At 64.5% G+C, this 21,883-nt stretch overlaps 2 protein-coding genes across 5 annotated transcripts in view; one reads left to right on the top strand and one right to left on the bottom strand.

The window, feature by feature from the left end:
• AHNAK2 (AHNAK nucleoprotein 2) overlaps positions 1 to 7,738 on the bottom strand; it is a 34,055-nt gene extending 26,317 nt beyond the window's left edge. The window contains exon 1 of one of the 2 annotated variants that reach the window (XM_081551208.1): positions 7,499 to 7,738. In XM_081551208.1, coding sequence (XP_081407334.1) covers positions 7,499 to 7,553 — 55 coding nt within the window. In that variant the 5' untranslated portion in view covers positions 7,554 to 7,738. Of the gene's footprint in view, positions 1 to 1,544; positions 1,590 to 7,498 lie in introns of those variants that run through there. The other variant, XM_081551210.1, reaches the window with a different exon arrangement.
• Positions 7,739 to 13,940: 6,202 nt separating this feature from the next.
• On the top strand, positions 13,941 to 19,850 carry CLBA1 (clathrin binding box of aftiphilin containing 1). 3 transcript variants are annotated; one of them, XM_081551216.1, is made up of 6 exons: positions 13,941 to 14,028; positions 14,342 to 15,099; positions 16,259 to 16,404; positions 17,687 to 17,813; positions 18,185 to 18,289; positions 19,087 to 19,850. In XM_081551216.1, the coding sequence occupies exons 2-6, from the start codon at positions 14,578 to 14,580 to the stop codon at positions 19,246 to 19,248; spliced, it is 1,062 nt and encodes a 353-aa protein (XP_081407342.1). In that variant the 5' UTR covers positions 13,941 to 14,028; positions 14,342 to 14,577; the 3' UTR covers positions 19,249 to 19,850. The 3 variants fall into 3 exon arrangements, with proteins under 3 accessions (XP_081407342.1, XP_081407344.1, XP_081407343.1); XM_081551218.1 differs by having other exon boundaries at positions 18,090 to 18,289; XM_081551217.1 differs by having other exon boundaries at positions 13,941 to 15,099.
• Positions 19,851 to 21,883: the final 2,033 nt, after the last annotated feature.

The raw sequence follows: 21,883 nt of genomic DNA, 5'->3' as shown, positions 1-21,883 counted from the left end.
AGGCCCCGCCTTCAGGCCCCCTTCCCAGGCCGGCCCAGAGTCAGCCAAGACCCCTCCCCGACCAGAGGGGCTGGGCGGGTCCCCTCACAGGCCCCCACACTGGGTCAGGCCCCTCCCACTCAGTTTCAGGAGAGGGGGCCGCCCCTCCCCCAGAGTGCCCTCCCAGTCCTCGCAGCTGACTGGGGGAGGAAACAGCAGCCCGCTCAGGGATGCGGTGAGTCATTGCCACCACCCTGGCCTGGCCTGGCCCGGCCCAGTCCAGTCCTGCTGTGTGGACAGATAGACAGGTGGACAGATTTGCTGTCACACAGGACCATCCAGGCAGGCTGGGCACTGGCCTGGGCCAGAGGCTGGGGGGCTGGCAGGCTGGGGTGCAGGGGAGGGATGTGGAGGCACAGCCTGCGGGGTGGACGGAGGCCCTTCCAGGACGGACCTAGGATGGCTCCCTCTGGGAGGGCAGCGCCTCATGGCCCCTCAGGCTCTGCTGAGAGTGCCGCCTAGGGCACAGCCAGCCTCTTCCACGGCCAAGGCCACAAAGGCCAGAGCAAGGCCAGACGGAGCCCATCCATGGCCTGGGCCAGTGACCTTGCGGAAATGTGGCCTTGGCCACTGTCCCCCAGCCCAAGCCCCTCGAGGACAGCCTGACCCTGGCCACCCTCTAGCCCCTTCAGCCAAAACCCAGTGCCCAAAGTGCCAGGGCACCTGATGAGCTAGCTGGGTGTGGTGGTCCCTGGAACTAGCAATCGTTACCAGCCCTCCGCAGTCGTTGGACTCAAGCGGCTGAGCAGCAGCTGCGGAAGCCCCCAGCTCCCCAGAGCCAACCCGCCAGGCCTGCCAGCTCCTGTCACCTCACCTTCTGCCCCCGAGGACTCCCTGCCCCCGGGGACCCCTGAGGGGGCGGGAGGACGGGGGCTCTGGCTGCCAGGCCCCGCCCTGAGCCGGGGCAGGCCCAGCAGGCCCAGCAGGCCCAGGCGGGCCCGCAGACTGTACTATCGGCACATCTGCTGGGTCCCAGGGCTGCCCCACCCTGCGCCCACAGCCCCGGGGGTGGGGCCCCGCTGGCCACGGGCACCTGCGCCCCACAAGCAGGCTGGAGCAGGCTGGCACCGCTGAGGGGCCCTGCGGGGGCTCAAGGGCAGTGAGGGGTCAGGCCCAGCCCTAGGAAGGGTCAGCCTGCACCCGCGCCCCCACCAGACACACCCGCCAGCGCTGGCGGCCACAGAGCTGGGGGCACCTTGGGGAAGCGAGGGCGACAGTCACCGAAAGAAGCCCCTGGAGGGCCAGGTCGCCCCAGAACAGGGGAGCCGAAAGCAGCCTGCTGAGGGGGAGCAGGCAGGGACGGCCCCGGCCGCTCAGACGGCTCCGGCCACCTTGAGGCGGCTGGCACTGCCCGGGACAGGGTGAGAGGCCGCAAGGGGGACCGGCACGCAGGCCGCCCCCCCCAAAAAACTAGCAGTGGTAAACAACCCTGGTTACGCGAGAAGCAAAGCGCTCGGCCTGCTGGCCGTGAGCACACCTAGTCCACCAGCCCACACGGTTCTCACCTGCGGACTCTTTGTTTGCTGCCTGGCGCCCCACCAGGCTGCCGCCTCCCTGCACCGGGCGGGGCCGGGCGGGCTGACTCAGCTGGCAGGAGGGCGGGGTGCTGGCGCAGAGCAGGGTCACCCCGCTGCCTCCCCGCCAGAGCCGGGGTGCCCCACGCCAGTCAAGCCGCGCCCACCACCTGCCCTGCCCTGGACCATTGCGAGAGTGTGGCCAGTCTCCGTGCCTGAGCAGCCTGGCCTCCTCTCGGTGCCGGGCCTCCTCCAGCCTCACTGTCCCCCCACGTCCCCGCGACAGGCCCTCCCCAGGCTCCAGCATAGCCACTTGCTGCTTGCTCAGCCCCAGCCCCCTCCCGGCGTGGACCCTGGTCTGTACACCAGTGGCCAGCGCCAGCAGCCTCTGGGAGGTGGGCGCCGGCTGCAGTGCTGGGAGGAAAGGGAGGGAGCCAGCTGGAGGGGCAGGGCTCTGGGTCAGCACCGCTGTGAACCAGTTCGGGCGAGGGTCTGGGGGCTGCCCTGCACCCCACCTCTGGGCTGGCATCCATCCAGAGAGGTGTGCCTGGCTCCCCAGCAGACAAGTACGCCAAGTGAGGACCTGCCATCGCCTTGGCGCCCAGGGACCCCACCTGCCAGTCCCCTGGCTCCAGGTGGACAGGCAGGTGCAGGGCCAGCAGAAGGGCCCGTGGGCACCTCCAGGCCTGGATGCACGCTGCCTGGCACGTGCCCGCCGACCCCTGCCACCCAGACTCCGAGCTCTTCCTCGGAGGCCCCATGGGAAGGGGTGGGGCAGGGCTGGGGTCAGCTGAGAGTGAGTCAGCTGGTGAGGAGGACGGGGGCAAGCGTGGCCTTCCGGGGGCTGTGTCACAGAGGAGCCCGCGGGTGCCTTCTGCGTCCCAGGAGCAAGGCCTGCCCGGGGCGTGGGGAGCCGCCCGAGGGGTCCTGCAGCCGAGCGCCCAGTGGGAGGCCACCTCCTTCCCGCCTGAGCTGGGCCCGGCAAGGTTGGTGGCTCCTGGGAACACGGGCATCAGCCAGGGTCAAGGCAGTGTGGAGGAGGCCACCCGGAGCCAGTGCGGGCAGCCCACCGGCTGCGTGGGGTGGAAGGCCAGCCAGGGCTGGAGCCCCAAACACAGAAGCCCTGCCCTGGCCCAGGGGGGCCCAGCCTCCAGGGCCGCCTACCCGCACCGACAGCGGCCCATAGGGCTGAGCTGCCACGGCGGGGGGCCCAGACAAAGACACCGGCTGCAGGTGTCCCGGCCCCGGCCCGCCCCACGCCGAGCCCTGGCCGTCCCCTCGGCAGTGGGCACCCACATCCGGTGCTGTGTCCAGGCAGGATCCCAGCTGGGATCCTTCCCAGGGCTCCTGGTGGCTCACCAGCCAAGGAGGTGGGGAGCCAGCCTCTGCCGGTGTCGGCGGGGGGCTCGCCCTGGGCGGGAGGCACGGGCAGAGTCCTTCCCACAGGGCTCTCGGGGGAGGGGGCCCAGCACGGCCCCTCACCCACCTGTGCACACAAGGGGGCCCCTCCAGCCCCCTGCAGGGTAGGAACCAGGCAAGCAGTGGGCTCGGCCGTGCCACCGCCCACCCCGCCCCGGCTCTCAGGCCTCCTGGGCCCGGCTCCATCTTTCCATTTTAGAAAGTGCTTCTGACTATTAAATATTCACCCCAGTGAGGCGGCCCTTTAGCTCCAGCAGCTTGTGCCCCCCAAAAAGAAGAACCGGGGACACCTGGAGGAAGGAGGGGCCTGGCGATGCCCCTGAGGCTCCTGGAGTGACCGGGCTGGCCAAGAGTGGGGAGGGGCTCTGGGGTGGGCGGCTGGCTCTGCACGGGCATCCCTGAGGGCGTCCCGTCCACAGCCTCTCCTCCAGCCTCAGCTCCTCCGCTGCCCCTCCTGCACCTTTCCGGGCCTCATCCCTTCCCATGGGACCTGCCCTGAAACCCTCTGGGGCTCCCAGCGGCCCTTGGAACACAGCCCTTCCTCCTAACAGCCTTAATCCCTGTCCCACCCCAGACCCACCCCATTAAGCTGCTTGCTGCTCCTCAATCAACATGCTCTCCAGGCTCTCCCCATCAGGCGGCCCTTCCCCCTGGAAGCCCTCCCTGACTTCCCTGGGGACCGAGGGGGCACTGGTGGCAGAAGTCCTTCCTGTCTCATCTGCTCAGTAAACACCCCTGCTCCCCAACCTGTGAGCACCTGAGGCCCAGGGCCCCTGAGATGCGCAGATGGACAGATGGGTGGACAGGCAACCCCTCTTCACAGGGGTCCTAAGAATAGGGTCTGCCTCCTCCTGCCCCCGGCAGTGCAGGAGACCCGGGTTCAATTCCTGGGTCGGGAAGATCCCCTGGAGGAGGAAATGGCAACCCACTCCAGTGTTCTTGCCTGGAGAATTCTATGGACAGAGGCTGGCAGGCTACAGTCCACGAAGTTGCAAAAGTCGGACACGACTGAGAGACTAAACCACCACCTCCTGCTCCTATCCAGGCAGAGGACCAAGCCAGGGAAATCTGGGCTTTTCACCCCTGAAGTGGGTGGTGGGGGCCCCAGATGGCCCAGGCCCCACTCCCCTGTCTGGGGTTCTCCTCCCTGGCACCTCCACTTCCCCATCCCCAGGCAAACCAGCCCCAGGCTGGACCTGAAACACAGAGCCCATCTGCAAAGGCAGTCACAGAAGATACAGAGACGGTCAGAGTCTGAAGAACAATCCAGGGGGCTTCCTGGAAGAGGCAGCCCCTGGCTGGGCCCGAATGGAAGCGCTTAGCCAGAGGGAAGAAGGGCATCACGGCATTCCTGCTATAGGCCCAGCTACGGTGAGCCCCAGGTGGAGTGGGCGCATAGCGGGAGGCAGGTGGTTTGGGGGCACTGGACCCTCCTGTCCATGCCTGGGCCCTGCCCCACTTCCTGAGGGGCCTTGGGGCAGGAGCCAGGCTGTCCAGCTTGTCTCCCCACAAGAAGTGGGGGTGTTGTCAGGGACACACACACATGCCATCACCAGGGGTGGCTTTCAGAATCTCATTAAAGTGCCGGGAGGGTCCAGACCCCCACCCAGGATGACCACTCCATCTCTTTCTTGGTGCGTGTCCCTGTGTGCCCCTGCCTGGGGGTGCAGGGCAGCGTCAGAGCCTGGGGCACAGCTGCTCTTGCCCCGTGGAGGCCACAGAGGCTCCACGTTGGCTCCAGGCTCTGCCTCACTGCTCCGAGACTCCGTGGCTCTGTCTCCACTGGTGCGGAGAACCAGGCAAAGCCGCCTGTTCTGATCGCTCACGGGGGCAGCCCTGGGCCTCCCTGGCCACACCTCTCTGCCCCGCCTGAGCCTGAGCAGCCGTGGCCACTCCCGTCCACAGATTTGAGACCCAGCCCAGGGCCCAGAGCCCAGGGCCGTGCAGAGGCCCTCAGAGGGGACGCCTGACACCGCATGGCACGCCGGAAGGCCCCGGGGTTGCCGTGGCCCCTGCCAGGGAGAGACCACCCAGACCCCTCATGCTGTCACCAGCTCCTGGGGCTCTCTGGCCCTTGTGGGGGCTTCTGAGGGGGGTTGCGGGAGGGGCCACAAACCAAGCCTGGGAGCTGGGGCTTCCCAGGTGGCTCAGAGGTAAAGAGTCCACCTGACAAGGCAGGAGCTGCAGGAGACCTGGGTTCCATCCCTGGGGTGGGAAGATCCCCTGGAGGAGGAAATGGCAACCCACTCCAGTACTCTTGCCTAGAGAATCCCATGGACAGAGGAGCCTGGCGGGCTACAGTCCACGGGGTGGTAAAGAGTGGGACACGACCGGGCGACTGAGCATGCAGGCATGTCAGGGAGACCCCTGTCTAGCCGCCCAGGACCCAGCTCTGCCTCAGGAAGGAACCAGCTGTCCCTGGGAGGGGAAGGCGGGTAGGTGGGGGAAGCACCCCGGGTGACGTGGCTGGTGCCTGCAGAAGGCCGGTGCACCCGGGAGGAGCAGGGGGAGTCCCCAGGAAGACAGTAGTGGGGTGCGGGTGTGTGAGTGAGTGAGAGTCGCTCAGCCATGTCCAACTCTTTGCAACCCCCTGGACTGTAGCCCGCCAGGCTCCTCTGTCCATGGGATTCTCTAGGCAAGGATACTGGAGTGGGTGAGAGGGTGAGTGCTACTCAGCCCGGCGTGCCCACAGAAAAGCTGGGCGGATCCCTGCGCTGGTGTGTTCCCAACACAGCCAGCAGAGGGCAGCCTCCGCGTGCAGGTTGGACCTGACACAGCTCCCATCCCCTGGCTGGGGCACAGGCTCTGAGACGGGCCTTCAGAGAACCTGGAGTAGCTGGTCCAGGAGGGGGAAGCTTTGGACTGGGTAGAAAGACAAGGGACGGGGAGGGTCTGCCCGCCTCTGGCCTGCTAGGAGGGAACTGCAGCTGGACAATGCCTGGACTGAAGCCCTAAGCATGCGTGTTCTCTGGCCTCCTCTGAAGGATGGAGAGGGTCTGAGAATCCGCATGTTGGACACAACTCGCAGGGCCTCTGACCCAGCAAGTCTTGTTCCCTAAGAGGGGTTGGTTTTTCTGGATGGACACAAGGAAAAACTGTCCCAGAGGCCAAAGAAGCACAGGTCAAAATGAGAATGAGGGCCTCAGCTGGGGAGGGGCTCAGCACAGGCCTCTGTGAGATAGGAGGGTGGATAAGAAGGCCGGAGACCCTGCAGCTTGGGAGTCTCCAGGCAGCTCGTGAGTAAGGAGGAGGCCGGTGTGGAAGGCAGAGCAATGGTTCCATGTCCTTTGGGCCCTTGTGTGCCTGTGATGCAGCGGAGTCCCAGAGGTGTGCGCCGGGCCCGCCGCAGTCAGGAGGAGGGGGCTGGGAGCCCATCATCCTCCTGTTGGCCGTCCAGGGAGAATTGGGGTGGGATTCTCAGTTGGGCAAGGGAAGCCCACACAGGAGGTGAGCTGGGCTTCAGTGCCAGCCAGACAAATGGACAATAGGAGGGACCACGGCGGCTCCTGTTGCAGCTGGAGGGGTGCCCCACCCTCTCTGCATTAGCACTGCTGCCATCATCACCATCAAGCTTGCTTCCCCAGGGAGTGGGGTTTCGCCTGTGCCGATGCAGTGTGGCCCCAGCCCCCCTTGCTGCAGCTGGCCAGGTGTCCTGGGTGTGGCCAGGCTGCGGCATGACTGACTCGGAGCTAGAAGGACTGTCCCTGCCCCACCCCACCCTGCCCGCCACACTGCTGAGACACCCAGGCCCTGAAACTAGGCCCAGTGCAGGGACAGACAGATGACAGACAGTCTGAGCACCCAGTTCTCATCCTGTGGCCAGAGGCACAGAGGGAGGCACTTTCCCTTGCCCAGCACTAGGGGACCCTGTGCCTGAGCTCTGATCTCACTCAGGCCCCTCACCAAGTCCCAGACCTCAGCCACCACCTAGTGACCCAGCACACAGCAGCCACACGCTGGAACTGGTCCAGCCTGGCCCCACAGTTCTGGACCAAAGCCAAGAACCTTAACTTCTGGTCAACCTAGGCTGCTCTCCCCAGAACAGATCAGAGGGCAGTCCTGGCGGCAGGTCCCCACCATCTGGTGACTCATGGTAGTCTCACTACACATGCAGCCCTCCCCAGGCGGCTGCCTCCAGGGACAGCACGACGTCCCAGAGGGCTACAGCAGGGAGGTGCAGAGAGGGAGGTGCAGACAGGACAGTGAGGGACAGAGAGGCGAGGAGCGACAGAAGAGTAGGGAAGAATCGGCGACCCGGGGAACAAAATGAGCAGCAGGGACAGAGAGGGGAAGCCAACAGACAGGGACAGGGAAGAGGAGAAGCGCGGGGGCAGAGAAGCAGAGGTCCGAGCAGCCCCCGAGGCGCAGAGACGCGCTCGAGACCGCGGGCCCGTCCCAGAGGCGCCCCTACCCCGGCGGGCGCCGCAGCCCAACCGCACTGCGCGCCCCAGGACCCGCCCGGCGCGCACCCGGCGGGAGCCCACCCGCCCCGAGGGGAGCGGGCTGCAGGCGGGGAGGAGGCGCACCGCTGCCGGGGGCTCCGGGCCAGGTGGGCAGCATCACGTGGAAGCAGTCGCACATCTTGGCGGCCGGGCGGTGCGGGCCCGCAGTGGCCCGTCGCGTCCAGTCGCAGGTCCCGGCTCCGGCGCGCGGGCGGCCCGGGGGCCGGGCGAGGGCCGCACTCTGCCTCCGTAGCTCTGCGCTGCAGCTGGTGGCCGGCAGCAGACTGCGGGCTGTGTCGGCGCCCCCAGCCCCGCCACCGCCCGGACCCCGCCCCGGCCCGCCCCGGCCCGCCCCGGCCCGCCCCGGCCCTCCCAGCCCGCGCCGAGCCGCTGCGGAGCGAGCGCGGGTGGGGCCGCCGTCCTCATTCAGCCCATTGGCTACGGCCCTCCAGGCCCCGCCCCCTGGGGGCCTTGCCACGCCCCCGTCCAGCAGGGAACCAGTCCGAGCCAGGCCCCGCCCCTAAGGCCCGCCCCTGACCCGCCCCCAGGGCTGGCCCCGCCCAGGTCCGACTCTGCGGGTTTCCCACCTACAAGCAGACACTCCACGCCGGCCCCGCTACGGCCTAGCCCCGCCCCTAGCCTGGCCCCGCCCCGCGCCCTCAAAGGCCCTTTCAGAGTGTTGACTTTGGGCCCCTGCCAGCGAGGGGTCCCGGGACGCTGCGCCAGACTCCCGGACTTGACCTGCTCGCCGCAGTCTTGTCTCCCAGTCTGGGGACTGACACTGCAGTCACACACTGGGGGCGGAGCACGCCGGACGAGGGCCTAGGGGTAGTGGGGGTCCAGGGAAGCCATGGCCTGCAGCTTGACCCCCACAGACTGGGGGCCCCCCGGTCTGGAGGTGTGCGCTGCCAGAGGTGACATGGTGCAACGGTGGGAGTGAGCGGGGAGCGGGCCTGGAAGGCTCCGCGCAGACAGCCTAAGCTGGGACTTCAGGAGCAGGGCAGAGGGCTCTGGACCGAAGCGACCCTGGAGTGTGTGTGCGGAGTGTGGGAGTAAGAGGGCAGATGCTGGCTCACCTCGCGCAAGCCTAGGCTCAGCGCGGCTGGGGCAAAGGCAGCAGGACTGGGCCCTGGGGGCTGTGGGAAGATTACGAGGCGGCCCCGGGGATGTCCCGTGGGGTGCACTGTTGGAAGTCAGGAGCCCTGCAGGAGGGTGGAGCTGGACCGGGGCGGGGGTGTGATGAGGGAGAAGGATCCTTAAGTGGGCAGAGGGGACTCAGTGAAGACGAGTGGGGAGGGTGGGGAGGGTGGGCCCCACCCTGGGCCCTCACTTGGGTGGCATGTCTTGGGGCGAGGGCAGGGGGTGGGGAGGCCCAGGAAAGATGTTTCCATGGAAGTAGGGATTAGCTGAGGCTCAGCCTTGTGCAGACGGAGGAAAGGCCCCTTGGGGCATGCGGGTCTCCTGGGGTGGGGGCGTGGAGCCTGGGCCTGAGCAGACCCAGTAGAGCACGGCCCCATTCCCAGGGGCTGCCCTGGCCTGGGGCCAGCGGGGCTGGGACAGATGAGACACGAAGCAACTTTTCCTGAGGCAGAAAGAGGCCAGGCTGAAACGGGAGGCCCAACCACACAGACACACAGACTTGACACAGACACACAAACACGCATAGACACACACATGCCACAGACACACAGACCCTCGTAGGTGAGATAACACACACTCACAGCAGTACCCAGACACAGGTCCCCTTGGATCTGTCCCCATGCACTCCAAGACAGGCACCACCGCCCCCCGCCACCCCCTGCACACACACAGATGCTTGGGAGCGCGTTCAAAGGGCCCCTGTGCCGGGATGAGCACAACAAGAGCAGACACACGCAGGGGCGTGCACACACAGACCGCACAATGCACTTCTGGGCTCACTCGGGGGGCGCACAGCCCGCCGGGCCCAGGTGAGATGCCTCGTGGGATGACTCATGCCTGGTGTTCCCGTTAGCCAGGCTGCAGCCGGGCAGCCTTCCAGCAGTGGGTCAGATGGACGTGCTCATCATTGCCAGGAAGAGGCCTGGGCAGTTTCCAGCCTCTCGAGCCTATGGCACGATGGGGCACTGCCGTGCCCTTCAGGTGGGGACACTGTGGCTCGGGCCACACCCCTCCTGCCCTGCTGTCTTCTCTCAGGCCAGCAGCACTCCCTGGGGGCCAGAGACCCTTCCCTGATGTGTCCAGATGGGAATCAGTCACTTATGGGCACAGGGAGAGAGCTGTGTTCCTGGGTGTGCTTGGCACCTGCTTGGGCCTGTCAGGGGTCTCAGCCTGCCTCTCCTCTGTACGTTTGACTCTGGCCTTGGGAGCCTGGGAACAAGCGGCTATCTGCAGTCAGCGTGAGCTTTCTGTCCCCCTGCCCCTGGGATAAGTCATGATCCTGGGACCCCGTCCAGCTGAAGTGGCCTCACCCCGTGTGACACATCCTGATGGTCCAGCATGCTGCACACAGGGCTGTGGGGGGAGAGGAGGTTGGAGCCTTGGGTGGGTTGGCCAGGGGGTTCCCCACGTCAGCAGAGGCCAGAAGGAGGGGATCTCATGTGGCCACTGAAGGAGAGCGGAGGCGGGCACCGCTGGCCCCTGCCAGGACAGTCCTTGTGCAATTGGGTGCCCCCTAGGAATCCTGGCTGGCCAGGGCCTGGGGAAAGCTGGAGCAGGGACCCTCCCTGGGACCACTTCTGCCCTTGGCCTTGGTGAGGGCTGAGTGGGCTTACATTGTCCTGCTGGGGCCTGGCTGGCTCTGCAGCCAGGGAGTTGGCTGAGCACTGGCTCCTGGCCCCAGATTCAGGATGAGGGTAGGCAGAGGCCCCCAGCCCAAGGGGCTGACGCCACTCTGCTGCCTGCTCTGAGGCAGAGGGCAGGCATCCCCTGCTGCGCTCATCCCCGTGTACCACCATGGTTCCTGCATGCCCATTTCATTTCTGGAAGGGTGTGGCCCCTTGGGCAGTGGACGCCACAAGTGGCGGCCTTCAGCTGCATAGAGGGAGACGGCCCCCAAATTGGCCCCCGGGGCAGGCAGGCTGGGCCCTTCCTCCCCCCACCCATCCCTCCTCCCACCTGCGGAGACCTTGGATGTTCCAGCCTTGCCCCTGGGTCACAGAGCTGGACAGGTGGGACCTATGAGGCCCACCTGAGCCCCACTTCCGCCCTCCCTACAGCCCAGCCGCAGCTTGGCCAGGACCTGCCATGGAGCCCTGGCAGCCAGGAGCTCCCGCCATCAGGCTCCGCTCCAGCCCCGTCCTGCGGTGCCCCTCTGGGCACAGACGCCCCACTGGGGAAGGCCACAGCAGCTAGGCATGGCTCAGGAATAGCTGCCCCCCCCCCACCAGAGCGTGGAGATATGGGCCGACCCACAGCCACGCTGGCACACACAAGGCCCCGCACCACTTCTGAGGGTCACCCTACGGGGGCTGGCGGTGGCCATCATGTGGCACTCACAGGCTCACCTCCTCCCTAGGACCATTGTGCCGGGGAACTGGGGCCACACCCCAACCCTGGCCCGCCGGTCAGGGGCCTCACACTGGGTCCCAAGGTACTGGGGCTGGTGAGGCAGGGCACTGGTGGGGCCAAGGGTGAGGAGCCCAGGGCTGCCAGCCAGAGCCCCCTAGGCCCTAGGTCCTCAGCAGAGCCCGCAGCCTGCCCCACCCGCCTGGCTGGCTGCCCTCCGTGCCTCTCTAGGCAGGCAGGGATGTCCAGAGCATCAGTGATTGATGCCTCCTTGCAGCCGCCGCAGCAGTATTATCAAAAATAGCTTGGCTGGTGTCCCTGCCCTAGCCCAGCTGGAGGGGCGTAACTGCATGGTGTGGGCCTTGGGACTTCCTCCACCGCCGTCAGCCCTCCCACCCAGTCCTCGCACAGAGGAGGTCGGGAAGGGCTCCAGGTCTGCCGGCCCCTGGCCTCTAACTGCAGGCTGAGTGCCCGCTCCAGGCTTGGGGAGGGGTGTCCTCCTTGACTCACCCCAAGGACTCAGGGTGCTTCCTGAAGCAAGAGACCTTTCCCCATGGCTCATCAGGTGATGCTCAGAAATGCTAGGATCCTGCAGGGCTCCAGGTGGAGTAGAGGCTGGCCCCTTCTTCCTGGGGCTGGGTCGGGGGAGGCTTGGCTGGGCAATGGCAGAAGAGAAGCTCCCCCTACCCCAGTCTGCACCATTCAGCAGGGCCGGGGCTCAAGGATGGACCAAGGGGTCAGGAAAGGAGCCCGTGTGGGCTTTCTCTTGCACACTGCACCGTGGGGCACCATGGCTTGTGACCCCACTACTCTCACTTTCATGGGGACCTGGCCCCCCAGACCAGTGTCCTCCAGCATACAAAGCCATTTAAACTTCAAAAGCTGCCTGCCCTGCCCTGCCCGCCCATCTGGAGGGCAGGCCCTCAGCTCCTGCCTCAGGTCGTGCTGGCCCAGATGCTGGCCTGAGGAGTCGGGGGCCAGCTGTCAGCTACTTGGTCTTCCCCCACCCACTCCTGCATCCACGGCACCAATGTCAAGGTTACTGCTGCCTCTCTGAGTCTTGGCTCCCCCAAGACAGCACCTCCTGAGCAGGGTAGCCAGGGGTCAGCCGGCTGTATTAGCTTCCTAAGGCTGCTGTCACAAATACACACACACACACACACACACACGTAGTGGCTTACACCAACTCTCATTTATTCCCTACAGTTCCAGGTGTCGGCAGAGTTGTGTTCCTTCTAGAGGTCTGTTCTGGGGCAGATCCATGTCCTGGCCTTTTTCAGCTCCAAAGGCCATCTGCATTCCTCGGTTCATAGGCCTGCATCACTCTGACCTTGCTTCCATCTTGCCACCTTCTCTTTCAGACTCTGACCCTCCTCCCTCCCTCTCTCTTGTAAGGACCCTTGTCCGTTACAACGATGTAACCTAGGACCATCTCCCCATCACAAAAGGCGTAACATAATCATGTCTGTGAAATTCCTTCTAGGGCTTCCCTGGTGACTTAACGGTAAAGAACCTACCTGCCAATGCAGGAGACTCGGGTTCGATCCCTGGGTCAAGAAGATCCCCTGGAGAAGGAAATGGCAACCCACTCCAGTATTCTTGCCTGGGGCAATCCCATAGACAGAGGAGCCTGGCGGGCAACAGTCCACGGGGTGGCAAAGAGTCAGACACGACTTAGCAACTAAAGAACAAAAGTTCCTTTTGCTTTGTAAGGGGTCATAGTCACGGGTTCTGGGGTCAGGAAGGGCTCCTCCTGGAGGCATTATTCACCTACCACACCACGTAATGCAGGACAACCCACCCTTGGCTCTGTGTCCTGCCTGGGTCATCTCCTTCTGTCCCCTGAGGGTCACAGGGTCATCCTCACTCTTCACATGGGGAATTGCTGAGGGTCAGAAGAGTTGGTTCTGCCCCAACAAAACTTCCTACTCGGGCTTTTGTGCCTGGGCATCAGCTTCCTCACCTGACGGGAGGACGACACTCCTCCTACCCCTTTCCAGCTCCTGGACTGTGTGGATGGCATGGACAGTGCGTGAGGGGCCCAAGCAGTGGGTGGACAACAACAGGGGACCGCTCGCCCTGGGTGCTATCGGGGCAGGAGAGGGCTGGTGTCTGGACACCTTCCTGCAGGTCACTCCGGTGACTGCCCAGCACTGGGCAGTCTGACTGCATCCCTCCAACACTGCATCTCTGGCCGCCGAGCCCCTCAGGAAGCAGAGGAGGGGCAGATAGTCAAGGTCCAGGGTTCAGAGAATGATCTCATCTAGTCATTTTTAAAATTGAAATTTTCTGTAGCTTGGCTGAGAAGGACCAGGGAGAGAGCCGGTGATTCATGCAAACTGGACAGGGCCCAGGGAGATCCCTAAGTCACAGGGTGGAGAAATCTGAGCGTGGAAGTAGACTGGGAGACTGGGCGTGGATCAGGGCTTCCGCGGGGGCACGATGGTTGAGTCTGCGGAGGGCTGACTTCATGAGACTGGGTAAGATGGAGAAAGGCCCAGAATGCCTGGGAGGGGAGCTGGCAGGAGGGTGAGGCTGGCCGTCAATGCCCACTTTGCCCTTGGGCCGGCGGCCGCAGGAGGGTCTGATGGCCCATGGCCCAGGCTGGCCCTGCTCTGCCTTGGGGCGGCTGGTGACCACGCTGAGAATCAGGGCACTCCACGGGACCCTGGGGTTCCGGATTGGGCATCACACAGCTAGACACCCCCGCTGCGGCGGGGCCGCGGAGTGAGGGGCAGCGGCGGGCAGCCTGCTTGGAAGGATTACCGGTGCGGGCAGCGGGCGCCTGCTCCTCCCGGCCGCGCGGGGCGCGGTGCAAGGGGGAGGCTGGGCGAGGGGCGCATCTAACTAAAGGAGAGCCCCTTCACGCGGCTGCCGAGGCGCGCAGGGTGACCGCGCCCACCCAGCCCGGGCCGGGTCCACGCCCACGAGGCTCCGCCGGCACGGGGGCGGGGCCTGGCGTTGCCACGCCCTGCGCGGCGCCGGCGCGCTGACGTCAGGGCGGCAGACGCCGGAAGCGGGACTGGCGCGCGTCGTTGCCGGGCAACGGGCAGGCGCCAGCCAAGGGACACCCGGCATCCCTGCTGCGCCGGCGAGCGGAGGCGGGCGGAGGCAGCGAGGCAGCCGAGGTGGGTGCGGGCCGGGGCGGATAGTCGGGGCTCCAGCGCGCCCTGAGTCCGCCCCTCAGAAGCCCTAGGCCAGGACCGATCGGGGTCCTCAGCGGCCGCCTCGGATCTCCGCCCGCCTGGAGAGGGAACTACCCGAGCCCCCGGCCCAACTCTCGGGGCCCCCTGGGCACTGCCCTCCCGCGGGCGCCCCGACCCTCCCCTACTCTGCCAGACTGCGCCTCGCAGACCCTTGCCCTCAGCAACCGAGGCAGGACCCCGCAGCTCGCACACTCTGCCAGGCCGTGCTGACCCCCAGGACCTGTCTGGTCTCTAGGACACGCCCCTGTGCTGGACCGGTCGCCCAGGCGCGCGGAGGAGGAAACCGGGCAGCGGCTCCGGTCACTTTTCTTGGGTGACCAGGCAGTCTGTGTCCGTTCCACCGCGACAGTGGACTCACACCAGGCCATCTGTACTCCTGAGGAAGCCGTGGGGGCAGCTGCTGGGCCGTGGGCAAGCAGGTGACCCCCTCCGGCGCTGTCCACTCGGGGCTGCTCCTGCACAGCAGTATGGATGTCTCCTGAGCGTCTTCACATCGCATCTAGGCGGGCCTGGGGCACCAACATGCAAGACCAGCGGGAGCTGGGGGCTGCACCTAGCCAGGGACTCCCTCTGTGCGCCTTTCTGAGTGACCTCCCGGAGCAAGCAGGCGGGGTTTCCCTCCGCCAGGGTTCTAAAGACAGCGCTGCACCTGGGAGGCAGAGCGGTGACGCTGTGGAGTGGGTCAGGCCCCTCTCTGTCCTTCCCCCGCTGGAAGGGGAAGCCAGGATCTCTGGGGGCAGCTTCGAGGGCTTGTCTGCCAGCACCGCCAGGGGTCCAGACCCAGGGGAACACAGCGGCGCCTGGGGGGAGTTTGAAGGCTTTCGAGAATCCTCAGCCAGCTCTGAACAATTCTCTCAGTCCTTTGAGCTCCGGGAGAGGCCTGCAGAACCTCAGCCATGGAGAACCACTTCTGCCCCAAAGGAGCATGGCTCTAGCCAGCCTCACCAGGGTGGACCTGGAGTGACAGCAACCGGCGTCATCACCCCTTCTGAGGTATTTCTAAAGTCTTGGCCACGTTGCACAAGAAGTGTTTCCTACCCTGTGGTGGACTGGTCAGGGAGGGGGTCCACTTGTCTCTGGGCCTTCATCCTGGCCCCCTCCCCCTTTCTGTTCCCTCCACCTTCCCATCTGCCCACTCTCCATCAACTGGGCTGTAATTTCCTGGGCCCAGTTCTGGGCACGTGGGGGAAGAGCATGTTGTTTGAGTCTGTAATCTCCTTACTTAGAAACCTTGCCGGAGTCAAGTGTCACTGTGTGTAGTGACCGGGCGCTGGAGGCGGCCTGGAGAGCCCAGGACGCGCCCCTCGTCCCCCCGGTCCTGCCCTGACCACCAGCGTTTCCCTTCACTGTGACTGTCTCTCACCCTCCTCTCTCTCTGCCTTCTCTTCCCTCGTGGTTCACCCCTAACGCCAACAGCAAACCTGAGAAGGGAGGAGAGGAAAAGGTCCGCTGGTTCTAAGGTGGACCGTTTTCTTTTGAACCCGGCAGTGTTTCCCTGGACCTCTGACGAGACCCACTCCCCGTTCAGTCAGCTCTGCTCTAACGCTTGTTTTGAAGAAGGACGGTCTTCCAGTGCAGTTACTGTACCGGGGAACAGTTTGAGCATAATGTGAACTTTGCTGGAAAGATGGGGCGAATGCAGAAAACCACACCTGCTGAGCTGAGGCCCACATGAATACACACCACACACACACCACCTCTCCCAGCCACCTCGGTCTGCCACACACATCCCCCGCCCCTGGGGGCTCCCCCACCCAACCCGCGACCTCAGACAACTCACCTTCCAGTACTTCACGCTTCTCACAACCTGCAAACCTCTCTTCCGGGAAGTGCCATTTTTATTGCCGCAGGGACGGATTTCTCAACCAATTCACGCGCGGAACAGCGCTCACATTTCACAGCGTGCCTGTCTTTTCTCCGTGTGTCTCTGATGAAGTTGGTGGCTGTGCCGTGATCACAGTTTCCCCCACACACCTCAGTTTCCACAGCACAAGTCACAGTCAGCGGTTCTTAGGAACAAATGTGTCATGTTTCAGGAGCAGCAACGATATATAATCATTCACAAATTTCATTTGTACCAAAATTATGTGTTTGGAATAAGGTGACCTGATGTGTGTGCGTCTCCTAACTTCGCTGTGTTTTTCTTTGTCAGCCCATTGTCAGCTGTGAGGATGTTTTCAGGTCTGCTTTTCAAGAAGTACCAGTCCCCCAGGCAACTGAGGGTATCTCCACCTTTGACCACTTCTTAGAAACAAGGAATGAAGAAAAATCTGGCCTTGAATCTGTGCATAAACTGTGGTAATGAACTTAAATCGGTACCCACGGGTCGTCCGACAGGCTGAGCTGGTGGTCTTGGGGTCGTAGGGTCTTCTGCGTCGACCTCTGTGGAGGACACTGACCCTCCCGAGGTCCTGCCACCTGGGGGGTCGCAGGGCGGCTGGCACGGGTGCCGCCCCTCCTCTTGAACAGCCCTGTCCAGCGCCGCCTCGGGCCCCTCCAGCCGGTCCCGAGGGTCTGGGGAGGGCCGGCTCCTTGGGTCTGGGTGGGAGTGCTGTGGTTCTGGAGGGCCCAGGGGGCCGGCGTGGTGGGCTTGGGGGCTCCTGGGGGATGGGAGTGAGTGACACCCCCCCCCCCCCGGTTCCTGGAGAGGTTCTCAGTCCAGCGCAGGGCTGCCACCCCCAGGGCCAAGTCCCTGGGATCACAGATCACAGAGGCACTTGTCTGCCCATGGCCATTTCGTCAGACAGCCTTAGCGTAAAACCATACTATCTCAAGTGAACGGTGAGGTGGGCCCAGGTCCCAGAGGGGCGGTAGAGGTGGGTGGGAGCCAGCTCCTCTGGGACCTAAGCCTGCCTCATAGGCTGACACTGGAGACAGCGCTGTGGGCAGGGCCCCCTGGGCCCCGGCAGGGATCTGAGCCAGCCTGCCCAGCACACTCTCCACCACCAGCAGAAGCCTGGGACGAGGGCTGAAGTGCGCCCAGGGCACACCGCTTCCCCAAGTTGTGGTCCAGGCCCGCAGGCAGCGGGCATGAGGCTGGGGCACCTGTACGCACAGGTGGGCCTGGTGCCAGGACCTGGCCCGGCTCGGCGCTGTGGAGACATGGAGGGGTGGCCTGGAAGCAGTTCAGCACTGGGAACGTCTGTCGCCTTGGAGCTGTTTGGGGACCAGCTGTGCCCTCCCTCCCGGAGGCCTTCCCTCCCAGAGGCCGGGCCAGTCAACCGGGCGGGGCCCCAGCACGCACTCTGGCATCTGCTTCTCCGTCTGTGGCATCTCTCTGGCACCTGTCATGGTTCCAGGCCCTGAGATCGTCAGGGAGCAAGAGAGCAGAGTATCTAGCCCCCTGGAGCTTCTACCCTAGGAGGAGACATGCGGTGGTGAAATTGGTCGCTCAGGCCAGGGCTGAGCTCTGTGGAAACAAAGCCGGGAGGAGGGAGCGGTGCTGGGCGACGTTGAATAAATGAACAGAGGAACAGAAGCCAGGGCCCTGCTTTCAAAATGCTGGAGGGTCAAATGCCGTCTGTGCCTCCCTTCTGAAGGCCTTCCAGGTTGCTCTGTAATTAAGGCAGCTCTTTTCCAGTTCTGAATCTAGAAAACTCTGGAGGGCTCTTCACGACACCGGGACCACGACGATCTCCCAATGCGTCTGGAGCGAGTCCCGCAGCTGGGAAAACTTCCTTCCTGTTCTTGGAGTAGACGCTGCTCAGGTGGGCTGACCTGGGTAGAGAGGGGCTCCCGGGGGCCGGCTGCACCGCACAACGTCTTTGCCAGCCGCGCTGTGCAGCGCACCACAGGGCCCGCGAGGGGCTGTGGCGGGGGCAGGGCACACCAGCGGCCGGCCGTGGCTTCCTCGGGCCACCTGGCCGGTGTGGCTCCTCAGGAGGGACATTGTGGGGCTCGGTGTGGGGGGGACCGCTGGGCCGGGGTGCGCAGAGGGCGGGCCCCAGCGGAGCCCAGATTGGAGCCACGTTGCCATTTTACAGGGAGATGTGCCGGAGGCCCAGGTGGAAAGGGAAGCTGGGAGGAGAAGACCCTCTAAACTTCCGTCCCTCTGGCTGACTCTGGTTTGCTTTCTCAGAGCCTCTCGGGAAGCCCTGGCCGCACTCTGGGCGAGCCTGGCCTCCACGAACCCGAAGAGCAGGGCTTCCGCCTGCAGCGCTGCAGGGCCCTGATCCAGACCAAGGTGAGTGCCGGACGCCTGCGCTCCAGGCGCTTCGCTGCTTCACCTGCGGCTCCAAGAGTCCGGGGGCGCCGCGGGGTCTGGGTGGCAGCTCCTCCCCACTGCACGGCGGGGCCCAGGTAGGAGGAAGGGGCTCCATCCCGCAGCCCCTCACACGGAAAAGCCTCTCCAGGAACGGGGAACGCCCTGACCAGCCCATCTCCTCCGGAGCCCTGAGCTCCACCTGGAGGGGCCCGTCCACCCCCCGATCCCCACCCCGCGCTGGCCAGGAGGTGGGCATGCTGCCCCCAGGGAGAAGGCCTGACACACAGGGGCTGAGAGGGGGTCATGTGGGGAGGGGCCTGAGTGGAGGGAGCCCACAGGCGGAGGAGGGTGTGGCAGTCCAGCCCGTGGGCCCGCTCTCTGCTCTGCGGAAACATCACGGGGCAGGAGGTGGAACCTTCCAGAGGCACGTGGCTGGGCTGTCTTAGAGCAGCAAGACCTAAGTGTCCCCAGCAGCCCCCCTCTCCTGGCAGCCCCAATGGGGGCCGGAGCACGCCAGTGGCCCGACAGGAATGTCCAGGGGCTGCGGCTGGGTGGTAGGAGGACCAGGAGGCCGACCCGGCCAGGCCAGAGCTGCCCTCGTGCGCTGGCCCGACCCGGCCCGGCCCGTCCGCTCCAGGGGAAGCTGCGGCTTCGTCCAGAGCGCCTTCGTGTTGACAGCGTGTGGGAGGCCACGAGATGACCAGCCAGGTGCCAGGGGCCGGGGTGTCCCAGAGGGCACGCGTGCCTGCCCTGACCGGCCCCTCCTCTCTTGGCAGCTCTCAGGGACGACAGGTGGTGGACAGGGCAGCCTGATCACCTACAGCCTCTTCCTGAAGACCCCTGTACACGGAAATGGGCATTACATCACAATTCCAAGGAAGAAGGTTTTCAGTCCTCGTAACCTAAAACTGACATTGTTTAATAGTGACATTTGCTAAAGTGGGAGAACTTTCGTGTAAAATGTGGGATTTTACCGTGTCTCCCCAGTCTGATTTGGTACTAGTACCGTGTCTCCCCAGTCTGATTTGGTACTAGAAACCAGAACTGTTTTGTGGAGGTGGTCCACATCAGGGCGGACACTCTGATGAGGGGGTGCATCCCTCAGCAGGGTCAGCCGCCAGGAAGGGTGCACCCGGGTCCCCAGGACCCCCGCCCCAGCCTGGTGGGGGAGAAGGAAGGTGGCTCTGGGGGCCCCTGGGGGCGCCTGTGAGACCCCAGGCCCTGTGCCTGAAGCACACTGCCCGGGACCCCAGGCTGGCCTGGCACGCGGCTGGGACTGCCACTGGGAGCAGCCGTCGGGGCCCTGAAAGGTCCTGCGTGTGCTGCTACACTGGCCCCCGGCCCGGGTGTCCACGCAGCTGGGCGCGCGGCGGGGGTAGGGGCGCCGTTTCCCCAGAGCAAGCGTCATCCCTGCAGCAGCCACACCTGCCTGCCAGGGGGCAAGTGGTCTGTCATCAGCTAAGGAAGAGACCCCTCCGACGAAAGAGCCCAGCAGTCAGCACTGACTTTTGTAAAATTTTATTAAATGAAACAGCCTGGACAAGCTGTGTTCTTGCTAAATCGCCGGCTCTGTGGGGACCCGTGCTGGACCCTAAGTGGCAGCCCCACCTGCCCTCGGGGAGGCCTAGGGAGGGAAGGCCAGCGGGGCCAGCAGGACCCCAGCGTCGCTGTCCCCCCAGGGCCACTCTCGAGGTGGGGAGACCACAGCCGGGGCGGCCTCAGACGCCAGCTCCGTGGATGTGGGTGTCAGAGCCCAACAGAGGCCCAGTGGGGGTCACTCGTCACACACCGCATGGGAGACGGGGGGCTGTCACCGCACAGCAGTGTCCTCAGCCACTCCACAGACCGCCTGCCGGTACACCTGAGGCTTAGACTTAGGGGTGACTGATTCTGGGGGGCTGTGTGTTTGAGACATCTGCTTCTCCTTTCCAGCCAGAAGCTGGGAATCTGAAAACAGCTTTCTGCCATGCCACTTCCATCACAGGGAGGGGACTGTCCACGTGGGGTCTCCCAGGGCCCCACCAGCAGAGATGGCCTGGGCTGTGCCATCACGTCCCGACCTTTGGTTAAAGACTTCACAACATAACATGTGCCGTCCTGCCCCCCCCCCCAATCTCGGTGCCCGCGGCCTGCAGCGGGTCCTGGGCTCCCAGAGACGGAGGCTGGGTCCCGCTGGTGAGAGCACCAGATCCTGGTCACTAGACAGTGGTCAGTAACAAGGGCCCGGCCCCCGGCTTTACAGAAAAGAGTTCCCACAAAGATGGAAGCAGTGAAGCAAGTGAAGCATCTACGAAGAGGGAAAAGAAAGTGCCCGACGTGGACGGGCAGGGGCAGGGCAGCTCAGAGGCACAGCCCTGGGGCTGCCCCCTTGTGGCAGCTCGTGACTCCTGTGGGGCATCTCTTCCAGCTTCCTTCAGCCAGTCACCTTGGCGTGCCTGGCTCCCAGCCCACTTCCCCTGTATCTCAGGATCCTCCTGTGTGCACGCACGCATCTCAGCCAAGGTGGATTTTACCAAAAGGGCATCTGGGTAGAACATCCCTTGACGTGACTCCCGTTTGGCCTCCAAGGAGCCTTCTCTGCACGTGTGGTCGGGGAGGTCTCCTGGACGGGAGAATAAGCAGCGTGTGGTTTGGGTGGGGCCCAGCCTCCTCCCTTAGTTGCCCAGGTATTCTTGTCTGGGCGTTCCTGTCCACAGGGAATGAGTCTCCGATCACTTTACCCTAGGGGGCCCATCTGCCTCCTGCTTCACACCCAGATTCAAACTCAGATGCTGCTGTGTTCCCATCCTCACAGCAGCCCTCCCTGCTCCACTGGCCCAGGGTCCAGCTAGCTCTGACAGCTCCTCACAGGCGTCCCGACTCTGAACTCTGTTCCCCGCGCCCTGCTCTGCCCCTTCACCAGAGCCTGGGGCCCCCTCACTCCCCATCTAATCAGACGTCCAGTCCGGCCCTGATTCTGCACCCTCATGTCCACCCACTTCAGAGGTACAGGGTGTAGGCGGCCAGCGCTCTCACCTGGACCAGAACAAGCCCAATCAGATAACAAGCCGTGGCTTAAATAAAGCCGCTATAAAAACTTTAAAAATGAAAGGGAAGGCGTTAGTCGCTCAGTCGTGTCTGACTCTTTGTGACCCCATGGGCTATATGTAGCCTACCAGGCTCCTCTGTCCACGGAATTTTCCAGGCAAGAATACTGGAACGGGTTGCCATTTCTTTCCCCAAATTTGAAAATAAATAGAAATAAACAGGGTTCTGGTTATAAAGAATACCTAGGCAGTGGAAGAGGCCCATGGCCGCTCTTGTCACCCCAGCGGCGAGTGAAGGGACTTCCCGCTCCACACCGGGCCAGCGAGCCCGGTGCCAAGCAGCCCCAGCGGGGGGCAGGCCTGGACCCCCCTCCTCCAGCCCAGGCATAAGGAGGACTGCAAGACCCCCCCCCCGGACTGAGCATAAAGCCGCTCTCAGAAGTGGGGAGAACTCAGAAATTTGCTCTGTCCAGCAGTCTGCGGTTTCTGCCAAGTCTCCGTCAGCCTCACGGAGCTGGGTTCGGACACACAGCCCTGCAGAGACCTC

Source organism: Giraffa tippelskirchi, chromosome 12 (assembly GCF_054371585.1).
Source record: "Giraffa tippelskirchi isolate mGirTip1 chromosome 12, T2T-mGirTip1v1.2.pri, whole genome shotgun sequence".
NCBI lineage: Eukaryota > Metazoa > Chordata > Mammalia > Artiodactyla > Giraffidae > Giraffa > Giraffa tippelskirchi.
This window is presented reverse-complemented; position numbering and strand designations above follow the sequence as displayed.

Excerpts from the sequence above, each read along its gene's own strand:
- CLBA1 (XM_081551216.1), top strand. The coding sequence starts at position 14,578 with ATGTCTCCTGAGCGTCTTCACATCGCATCTAGGCGGGCCTGGGGCACC. Across the intron at positions 16,405-17,686 it reads GAATCTGTGCATAAACTGTG|TTCTGAATCTAGAAAACTCT; the intron begins GTAATGAACTTA and ends GCTCTTTTCCAG. Across the intron at positions 18,290-19,086 it reads GGGCCCTGATCCAGACCAAG|CTCTCAGGGACGACAGGTGG; the intron begins GTGAGTGCCGGA and ends CTCTCTTGGCAG.